The sequence below is a fragment of the Gobius niger genome, assembly GCF_951799975.1.
Source record: "Gobius niger genome assembly, chromosome: 14".
NCBI classification, from domain to species: Eukaryota; Metazoa; Chordata; class Actinopteri; order Gobiiformes; family Gobiidae; genus Gobius; species Gobius niger.
This window is the reverse complement of record NC_136865.1, coordinates 19,616,657-19,627,608: the sequence shown is the minus strand read 5'-3', so window position 1 is coordinate 19,627,608 and position 10,952 is coordinate 19,616,657. Positions and strand designations below refer to the sequence as shown.

At 40.3% G+C, this 10,952-nt stretch overlaps 1 protein-coding gene across 2 annotated transcripts; it reads right to left on the bottom strand.

Moving 5' to 3' along the window:
• Nucleotides 1-7,047: 7,047 nt before the first annotated feature.
• Nucleotides 7,048-9,451, bottom strand: mrpl24 (mitochondrial ribosomal protein L24). Of its 2 annotated transcripts, none has more exons than XM_079570803.1 (6): nt 9,408-9,451; nt 8,676-8,865; nt 8,425-8,520; nt 8,079-8,182; nt 7,873-8,003; nt 7,048-7,274 (listed from the first exon to the last, which is right to left on the bottom strand). In XM_079570803.1, exons 2-6 carry the CDS (start codon nt 8,856-8,858, stop codon nt 7,138-7,140), a joined length of 651 nt encoding a protein of 216 aa, XP_079426929.1. In that variant the 5' UTR covers nt 8,859-8,865; nt 9,408-9,451; the 3' UTR covers nt 7,048-7,137. The 2 variants fall into 2 exon arrangements, with proteins under 2 accessions (XP_079426929.1, XP_079426928.1); XM_079570802.1 differs by having other exon boundaries at nt 8,676-8,862; nt 9,408-9,447.
• Between the last annotated feature and the right edge of the window lie 1,501 nt (nt 9,452-10,952).

Below are 10,952 nucleotides of genomic sequence, written 5' to 3'. Positions count from 1 at the left end.
CCACAGAAGGAGAGATCCATTCCCATGGACGAACAGGCTATAGAGACCCAGGCCGAAGGATCCCTCAGCAGACGGGCCGAGATCACAGACTGTCCAGTCCTCAGATTCCAGAATGCAGGGTTCCTCCGTGTCAAGGTCAAAACTGTCAGGAGGAAAGTTCTCTGACTCTCTCTGCACAGAAAACGTATTCAGGTGTGTTTGTTGGTCTATTGTTTCTGGTTGGGGAGTCAATAACCTTTCAGTTTTCAAGCAATACAAATATTTCTTGTTAGACACTAATTACAATGGTGCAGTGTCTTGAAGCATCCATATCTTGTCATCAGATTGAGTGCCCACATTTGCTCTTCTTTTAATATACAATTATAGGTATGTCATCATGTTTTTCAGAAAGGCAAATGGTTCATACAAATTCCAGGTGCAGGACTTCCTCTTCCTCTCCGGTGAGTGGAACCGTTTGGCGGACGTCGCTCGGAGTTTGAGGAATCTGACATTCACACATCATCACTACAGGACACAGGTGTGTGACACGGAAATGTCAGACCTCACAGGTAAATGTGCAACAGCTGCTCCTGACACTCACATTAAGACGTATACGGTGAATTACTTCAGCAGCATTTAACACACTGCATCAACATTTGACACGGCAAATATTTCTAAAATACTGTGGACTCTGTAAATTCGCAGGATTTCAACAAAAAGATTCAACTTTTAACCTCTTACTCCCCGCCTGAACAAGCTCATTTTCCCCAGTTCTGCTTTACCCAAATCTAAAAGCTTCTCGACTGGAGAACAACAGCGTAATGCCCACTTTTTGAAGCGGTTTTGTCGCGCTCTCATTGTGTATACGTTGCTTTTTTCGTACATTTTTATCACTTTTTTGTTGTATTAGTGTTGCTTTTCTGGCATGTTTTTGTCGCTCTTTCATTGCGTCTTTGACACTTTTTTAATCATGTCTTTGACGCTTTTTATGTGACAAAAAATGGGCCAAAGACATGATTAAAATGTTTTGCTGCGTTTTCAAGTTTCCAGATTCAGGTGGGGGTTCAGAGTTTAATAGCCATGTAATGCTTTGTTGCTTCATCAATTCTAAAAAATACATTTCAGCTCTTGGTAACACTTAATTTTACGCTACCCTTGATACATTGTACCTGCCACATGTAGGACAGTTTAATGTGCTGTGTACCTTTGTGTTACATACACAATGGAATATTATGCATTTGCAGTTTGGAAGTACATAATGTATCAAGACAAAGGAGCCTATACTCTAACCCTAACCTTAAAGGAACAGGCCACCATTTTTCCATACTGAGATATGTTCTTACCTGAACTTATACGAGTTGATACGTACCTGTCTGGTCTTTGTGCCCGTGGAAGAGCTTGGTCGCTTCTAACTTCACCTCGTTTGGAGCTATAGGAACATGCTGGGAGAGGCCAAATGCTAACAACATCTTTGGTTGTTTTGCGTGATTGAGCACACGCACAAAGACCAGACAGGTACCCATCAACCTGTCGAAGCTCAGGTAAGAACAAATCTCAGTATGTAAAAACGGTGGCCTGTACCTTTAAAGGGGGGGGTATTATGCAAAATCTACTTTTTCAAGCTTTACATGTTATTATGTCATTCCTTCATTAAAAACATGCCTGAAGTGTTGCCTTGGCACATTCACGTATTTTTCGAGTAATCTGTGAAAACTCTGATGGCAGCCATTTTAGGGATAGGTTTGCCTGAGTCCTCCTAGGAACGCCCCCACCTCCTGGAGACGCCTCCGAGCTTTCGTCACCAGCCGAGTAACCAACCACTGCTCCTCAGCAGAACCCCCTCCCCACTGATGCCACAGACAGCGTGTGGAGGGGGCGTGTCGGAAAGGGTCAGAGGTTCTTAAAGAGACAGAGGCCTATTTCAAGACATTCACTACACCCATTTTGAGAGAGCAATTTTATACAAGGCAGTTATTCTAATTTACTGCATTTACAGACCAACAGAAGGTTGCGTCATCAGTGTAGTGTGATATAGACTGGTGCTATGTGATTGAAAAAAGCATAATACCCCCTCTTTAAGCCCTAACCCTAAAATACAAAAGGTACCTCCAAAGTACTACATTTAGTTTAGGTACAATGTATCAAGATTGTGAATACAAGCGTCCGAAATGAGTTTCCTTCGCAGGGTGGCTGGGCGCACCCTTCGAGATCGGGTAAGGAGCTCAGTTACCCGGGAGGAGCTCGGAGTAGAGTCGCTGCTCCTTCACGTCGAAAGGAGCCAGCTGAGGTGGCTCGGGCATCTGTTTCGGATGCCTCCTGGTCGCCTCCCGCAGGAGGTGCTCCAGGCATGTCTTGTTGGGAGGAGGCCTCGTGGAAGGCCCAGGACACGGTGGTGGGACTATGTCTCCGAGCTGGCCTGGTGTCGCCTCGGGGTTCCCCCAGAACAGCTGGAGGAGGTGTGTGTGGATCAGGAAGTCTGGGCATCTCTGCTGAGACTGCTGCCCCCACGACCCGGCCCCGGATAAAGCGGAAGAAAATGGATGGATGGATGGACGGACAATGTATCAAAGTATTTTAAATTAAAGTGTAACCCAGCCCTTTTTACATTTACTTGAGCATCGGTTTGGGTCACTACTTTTCACTTCTGGTTGAGTAAAATTCTTTTTTGATAACGTTGCTTTCAAATGAATAAATATTTTGGTTATTCTATCTACCTCGGGATACTGCTGCTCTTTCTCAACTTACCACAAACTTAAAAGGAAAAGAGCACAATTGAGTACAACTATTGAAGAGGATTGTCCACTGACTCGAGCAAACGTGCTGCACTGAATTTGTGGAGTGAGATGGAGAGAAGAAACTGAATGATCATCTTGTAATCTCTGCTTTGTGGTATAGGTTAAGAACAGTTCTGGTAAAACACAGTAAACTTCAAACCGCGAAGTGACTCAGGCAGAATTAGGGCTCGTTTTTGCTGATTCACAAGCGATTTTCAGGCTGCGTTCGTTAATCAGTCCCACCTGGATCTCCACGTGTCATCAAATAAAGTCGTCCTGCTTTCCCTTTAGCACTTGCCCAAATATATAATAAAAATAGCTATGTGTCCTAAAATGGAAAATGATTTGCCGTACATCTGAAGGACTTTTCAGGCTATATTCGAACACTGTGATCTTGTTGATCTGAGCACGGTTACAGAATAATGACAGCATCTAATTATAGGCTGTTCATCTGAAGGCAAGCGCAGCTGGAAAAATGCAACATTACGACTGTGCATGTTGTAGACACACTCTTCATCCATGTTTGACTGTGATGGGTCTAATTTAGTCCATCCTCTGAGGGGTTTAGACTTGTTTGGCCTCAATGTGTTTCAATTAAAACTCAGCCGTATAGGTAGGACACTGCAGTCTAATTAATGTATTTGTCATGGTTTAAATCATTTAATCATGGTTTAGTCATGCTATAGACCTACTATAAGCAAGTCTTGCAAGACCTGGTTTAGAACTTGGTACTCAGAAAACCAAACATTTTCTTCTTTCTTTCTGACCAAAAAAAGTCGCCACAAAAAAGGAGCGCTTAGCTTTGATTACAGCACACTTTCAGCATGGCATTGTTTCAATAAGCTTCAGCAATGCCAAAAGACCCAGTGTTGCATTCATTTTTCAGGTCTTGTATTGATGATGGGAGAGTGTGACCACTGCACAAAGCCGTCTCCAGCACATCGCAACATTTCCCAATGGGTTCAGATCTGGGCTCCGAGGCGTCCAATCCATGTGTGAAAATTATGACTCATGCTCCCTGGACCACTTTTTCACAAAGTGAGCTCAATGAATCCTGGCATTGTCATCTTGGAATAGGGCCATGCCATCAGGGAGAAGAAATCGACTGATGGAATAACCTGGTCATTCATGTAGAGCGGGAACCAAATGTTTACATACACATCATATAAAGACATATTTGCATTTTCTCACTGTGACATGAAACTAGAATTAACTTTTCTTTTCTTCAGGTCAATTAGAATTTTAAGAAATATTTATATTTGTCAAATGCCAGAAGAATGAGAGAAAACATTTTTTGGAAATGTTTTTGTTACTTTTAACAAAGTCATAAATTTACATACACTAAGATTACGATACCTTTAAACCGTTAGGGAAAGCCCAGATGATGATGTCATGACTTTGGGAGCACAAGTCTGATTCATCTTTGGGTGCATTTTCTAGACCCTTGAAGGTGCCAGGTACATTGGTTAAAACAATGATGGAAATGACCAGTCATCATACAGATCGGAAAGAAGGCGGGTTCTGTGTCCCAGAGATGAACGTGCTGTGTCTGAAATACGAATATCAACCCAAGAACAAATGCAAAAGACCAGATGAAGATGCTGAACCTGGAAAGAGTTTGTCATTATTCAGAGTGAAACAAGTACTGTACCAACATGGGCTGAGAGGGTTCTCTGCCAGGAAGAAGCTCCCACTCCAAAATAAACCCAAAAAAGTTTTCAAATAAAAAAGGGATAAAGACTTTAATTTGAGACATGTCCTGTGATCTGACGGAAAAAAGTAAATAAATTTGGCCATAATTTTTTGTAGTAAAAAGGGGGAATCTTGCAGCCTGAGAACACCATCCCAACTGTGAAATACGGGGGTGGCAGCATCATGCTGTGGGTGTTTTGCTGCGGGAGGGACTGGTGCACTTCACACCATAGATGAGATCATGAAGAAAGAACACTATATGGAAATATTGGAGCAACACCTCAAGAGCTAGGAAGTTAAAGGTCAGGTGCGGATGGGTCTTCCAAATGGACAATTCCCAAAGCATATGGCCAATACTGATTACAAAGTGGCTTAAGGAGAACAAAGTCAATGTTTTGAAGTCGTCATCACAAAGTCATGATCTCGATCCAGTTGAAAATGTATGGGCAGAGCTGAAACGGCTTGTGCACGCAAGTGTAACTGAGCCAAATTTGTAGCCACACAAATGTGGCTCAGTTACACTAGCTCTGTTTGGACAAATGGACCAAAATTTGTGCCAACTGTTGTGAGAATCTTGAGGAAGGAAATCCAAAACGTTTGACCCAAAATAATCAGTTTAAAGACAATTCTACAAAATATTAATGCAATGCAAACTTTTGGTTTTGTAAAAAGTAATAAAAAATGTGTAGAAAATTCTATCTCTCATTCTTCTGGAATTTGACAAATAGAAATATTTTTTTAAATTCTAATTGAACAGAAAAAAAAGTAAGTATGGTTCCCACTTCAGCACATAGTGTTGCTGAATCTAGGCCTGACCAACTGCTGTAACCCCAGATCATAACAATTAATTCAAGGTGGACACTTTTATGAGTCTAATACCGTACTACAGAAGCCACAGCTGCCTTTGGGTAGATTGCAGGAAGTGAGGCTGCCTATCTGTGCCAACCAGTGGCTCACAAACCACATTTGTATACAGGCAAGATGAGTCAAGTGTCTTCACTCTGGAACACAAGGACAATTGACACTTGCGGGAGCTGGGAATCACCGATCTTCCCATAATGAAGACCAACGACGACGCGCTCCAAGCCTCTTTCTATCTATCTAGGCTACTATACTCCCCATATATCACCTTTATGCAGCATCTTCAAAATCATCAAACATTAGCTGTCCCCTCAGAACTATTAATTCTAATCTTTGTCACTCCAAAAACTCTTTGTCAGTCTTTCTTCTTGAGATCTACCACTTTTTGTTTTATAAAGGAAAGGGCAACAGTTCCCCTTCAGTAATATCAGACACAGCATCTTTCTGCACAATCCCAGACTGCAACCGACAAAGATGACCAGCTATTGAATCATTTCCCTTCACACAAAAGTCCAAAAACCTCAAAACCTTTAAAGTTTCCACCGAGCGGATAATTCTATTCAGCATTTGAATGTGTAAGTGGCAAAGTGGGCAGAAGTCTGGGAAAACTGCTCAGTCATCGCTCTCATGGGTCCAACCTCACAATGCTTTCTGCATGATGCTCACTGCGCCCACAGGAAAACCGGCTTTAGAAACTGTGTCACGTCTTATTTTATCCAGGAAATGGGATTTTTGTGTTCAATGCCTGGCAACGCGCACGGTAGCATCAACAGCTGAGGATCTGGCAACACGTGGATGTAGTTTTAGCTGTAAGTGGATCTGTGCGGTTAACCAGTAAGAGGAGAGACTTTATACGCTCTGGCCTGTATCCACAACAACTACCATGAACAGCAGCCCCAGTATTGACAGTATTTTCAAGACTGTTGCGCTCTGGGGCGTCTGATTAATGGACAAGTTCATCTCTTGATCACTTTATTACTTTGTTCCCAAATTACATCACCACAACTTATAGGGCAATGACTCCCAACAGACCGAGTTTCCAAATTTAAGGAAACTTAATTTTCTCCCCCTGAAATTTAAGGTTCAAGCGAGGTCTAGGAATGAGGAATAGGTTGGGAGCTATTGTAGGATATGTTTGAAATTTCAGGTCATTTTGTTTGCATTTTTTCTGGAATAGGCCTCGTTGGCATCTGGAAATACGTTTTGATATATAAATAGCCTTTAAATTCACATTTTGTAACACTGTAAGAAAGTGTCACCGCACTGCCATTCTGACAAATAGAAAATACCGCCTCATTTGTCTTTCATGGTCAGAGAACTGAAAATTTATACATCTATCTTATGCAATTTGACCTGTTCCTTAAACCATATCGTCTCTGCCAATAAGACTTTTCTACCACTGCAGACACAGAGTATTATTGTGTACAGTGGAAATTCCAAGCAGCAGCTCTATTAGTGCCAAATAGAAGTTGCATAATTTTAATAAACTTCGCCAACAGTGGATTTTGAGAGCTTTAGGGAATGGGCACCAGCCCCAGTGGCCATCTTGTCTTACTCACATTGGGTATTCTCGTGATCGTTTAGTGTTAGATATATCCCTTTAATACTTCCCTTTGAAAATCACCTCAGTAATAAAATAAGGCACCTCCGCAATGACATACCTTCACATTTATTAATACAGCTTCAAAGCATCTTTCTACTCGAAAGGACATTATAGGATTAAAGCCTCTAATTGTTGTCAGTCAGTTTGTATTGGACATTGTGGTTTTTCAGTCTCTTTGTCCAATGTAATCTGGACCTGGTTCACCTCAGTTCTTGAAGCTTCGTCTGGTTAGTACCAATAGGAACGCTTGTGCCTCCTGTTCTCAACAATGGACATTTTTTCCATGACCTCCTCCTCCAGAGTTTTCAGGGAAGGGACGTAGGTCTTTTCCAGTGCATCATCGGGACTTGTGTCTTTGGGACCATCTGAAAGACATACAAATCTGGTAATTATAAATAGCCGTATAACAACATTGGCAGAGCTCATGTCTGACCAGGTGTTAAAGTTTGGAGAGAGGTGGTAGTTCCACAATAAAACTGCCAGACCATTTTATTCATAATAATTGCCAATTGAAAGTGGTAGCATTACGATGTTAGGGCTATTTCACTAAATAATAATAAAGTATAAATCAATCATGCTAAAATGGAACGATATAATTTACACCTGCAAAAACTCATCAAAAATACACAAAATTGTAGCATAAATAAATTATACGCCTCTAGTTAATGATAATTATTAGTCACACTTCCTAAAAGGAATAGACGATCGTTTTTACATACAGAGATATGTTCTTACCTAAGCTTAGACGAGGCAGTTACGCATCAACTCGTCTAAGCTCAGGTAAGAACATATCTCAGTTTGGAAAAACTGTGGCCTATTCCTTAAAGAGTGATGCAATGACAGTATAAGAGCTACAGATTGCGTTGTAATGTTTTCAGTTTATCCTCCCTTTTAAAATTAAACATAATATTGCAACTATTAATAAAAACACTTAAACATCATAACCAAGAGGTTTACACTGACCTTTCCATTGTTGGGGCACAATACCGTCTTTTCTCTCCACCAATGGTTTGGGAATAATTCGGCCAGTTCTTAATGAAACTCGCACTTTGTCTCCTTCCTCTGTGAACCTCCACTCTACCTCAGTGGGCTTCCTATAGAACAAAAATGATATCTTGATTTTGTTCTTAAAAGTGTAATTATCAAAAAGCAGCAGAAGTGAACATTACCTGTCTGAGGGGTCAATCAGGGCTACATCTCGCACCAACAATGGTGCTTCTGTGGCAATGTATGTCCCTCGATAATCGGGTGTTTTCCCCATATATCTGTGATGCTGCAAACAGGGGAGGAAATACATGCACACGTTATGGTGAAAGCCAAACTTGGTGAGTATTTATGAAACAGTTTAGTGCCATCTGCTGGAGTCTTTAAAAAGTATTATTTCTCATTTAGAGGAAACAACATAGTAATGCTTCTGTTACCAAAAGCACAGTATCATTATTCAACAAATGTAGTTTTTTTTCTCTTGTTACAAGTTAGATGATCCTGAAAAAATACATTTTCTTTGCATCTTACCGTGTTCAGCCCCTCCAGCATAACCCAGTTTCGGTGCCTGAAAACTTGGATGATTTTTCCTTGTTTCCCTTTATCCTTTCCTGCAAGAATCTCAACCTACAAACCAAGCAAAGATTAGTTGTTTATAAATAATGTCACCACGTTTTCTTTTATCCATAAAACACGTGGCGCAGCAGCCTCCGAGTAAGCAATGGGACATCATTTTTGCACTAACTCCCACAGTTGTGTCAAGAGCATACAACGTTTCTCACCCTGTCTCCTCTGAACACGGTCCAGTCTTCTGCTGCCATGGGCTCCACAAACACCTTTCTCCGCTTCTTCCCGGGGGGATTCATCCTCTTCGCAGCCTGTGTCCATGGTCTGTTCGTGCCATATCGATAGTCCTTAGGCACCACAACCCTTAGAGCCATCGACAGGACAGCAGTCAGCCTCATTGTGCTCCTGAGAGAAAACACAAGTTGGTAGTTTGACAGGAAGATAATCAGAAAATTCCACTCAGCCAATCAGCAATTAGTACAGACAGTTGTTTAAAGAATGCAATATCCATTTCTAAACACAAATATCAAATCTGGGTTCATGTTATGTTTAAGGCTGAAAAAAATATATATGTAAGATATGCTAACTTCTCTACAAACCTGTCCTGAAATGCCTGAGATTCATGTGTCTCCTCTCAAATGTGTAATGCGTGCACAGTGCTCTAATTTACCATTAAATAAAAGTCATACATTGCACGTTTAATCGCAATACTTTATATTACTAAACATGTTTTAAGTTGATAGTACTGTCAATGATGATGACGTGCTAATGCTAGGCTAACTTTTTCTTTCATGGTTCGCGTTTTATTAATGCGGTTTCACACAGTATGCCCGCACAATATTCTTTACGGTGTTGATATACTTAATTTATATACACAATAAATGCCGTAGTTTTACACGCGATCACAGAAGAGAAATAATAAGATATATAATGTTGAAAATCATCACCTGCCCTCTCCTGATGCCAATGTCACATGGAAACACTCACTGCAACTCACAGCGCCGCCTGCTGGTGAGGAGGCCAACGACATATACACATGCCGAGCTCTGTCTGTCTGTCTGACCATCTGTCTGGTTTAAAACGATATGAGTTTATTGTTCTTTTTGTAATAATTCGGCGTTGAGTGCCTACAATACAACAATAAATTTAATATAAGTACAAAAAAAAAAAAATTGAAAGGAAGGAGAAAAAAAGAAGAGAAGAGTTCGGGAATATTCATCCTAAAAGTTAAAATACTGTAGTCATTGTTCACATTAAAACACTTGGACACCACAGTGTGTTATATGTATTTACAAGCAGGAACTCAGCAGCTAACAGAGTAGTTCCACAGCTTTTTTCTCACTTTTTATACTGTTTTTAGCTAATGTTAGTCTATGGAAATGTATGCTAACAGCTGCAAAGATGGCGGATCTCCATGGTAACCGTTTAATATAATAGATCCATGATGGTAACTGTGGAATTTCCCGAACAACCTTCATAAAAATGTAGGTCTGTGATGTTAGTAATGTGCTGTAATGTGCAACTATCAAGAAGTCAAGAACTAAACAAAGCATCTTTACAATTCTCAATAAATGGAATACAATCTCTACAACGTTATTCCTCAACAGCTAACCAAAAAGTAGCAGTAATTTAAAGCTGCATTATGCGACTTTTTATGAGTAAAAGAAATTCAATATTTGTATTGAGACCAGAGACCACTGTGAAGGAAAGTAAAGACGCTATGCTGACCACTCATACAAGGTCAAAAATGCACAAATATCAACTTTTTTTTTTCTTCATAACAAGTTGCATAATGCACCTTTAAAGAAAAACGTATGCTGGAAAAGCTCAAATTAAGACAATGCTGTTATTTATTGTAGGAGTGCCCAAAGTGCTGCAGTTTGGGCTTGAATCAAGTCCCAGCATGGTGCTTAGATTAGTAGGTACAGTATGATTCACTTGTACATTGAATACTGTCAAAAGTTACTAGGCACGCCGAAACAGTGAGCTATTCCCTCCAACTATTACAGTAATTACAGTTATTAAAGGAGCCATCCTTGATTTTTAAATTTTCTGTTATTGGAATAAAATTTGTTTTGTCCTTTAGTATATGGTAAAAGCAGACATTTATCCCCAAAAAAACACTGGTTTTAAAGCCTTTTAAACAGTCATAAAATGTCAGGCTAGTAGACATTTTTTTTAGTGACAGTTTTCCTCCTTGAAAGTTGTGAAACCTGGTTTAAACTCAGTCCCTGTGATACATTTTGATGTCGAAATGCATTAGGACATTTGAGTGACCCCGTTTCTTTGTACAATCAGTTATAGCTCCGATAAAGATATTTAATAATTAATTAATTTGCATAGGACCTTTCTACATGAAACACATAATATTCAGCTTCTTCAACCCACCAATGTTTTCGTTTTGGTCCTTCAAAGGAAACCCTTTGGGAAGTCCTGACTTAAGACATTACAGTGTAAGAAAAATATGAGACACATGACAAAAGCACTTTATT

Coding starts and splice junctions, on each gene's coding strand:
- mrpl24 (XM_079570803.1), bottom strand. CDS start 8,858: ATGAGGCTGACTGCTGTCCTGTCGATGGCTCTAAGGGTTGTGGTGCCT. Junction 8,521..8,675: donor CCGTGTTCAGAGGAGACAGG/GTGAGAAACGTT, acceptor CTTGGTTTGTAG/GTTGAGATTCTTGCAGGAAA. Junction 8,004..8,078: donor CTGATTGACCCCTCAGACAG/GTAATGTTCACT, acceptor TTTGTTCTATAG/GAAGCCCACTGAGGTAGAGT.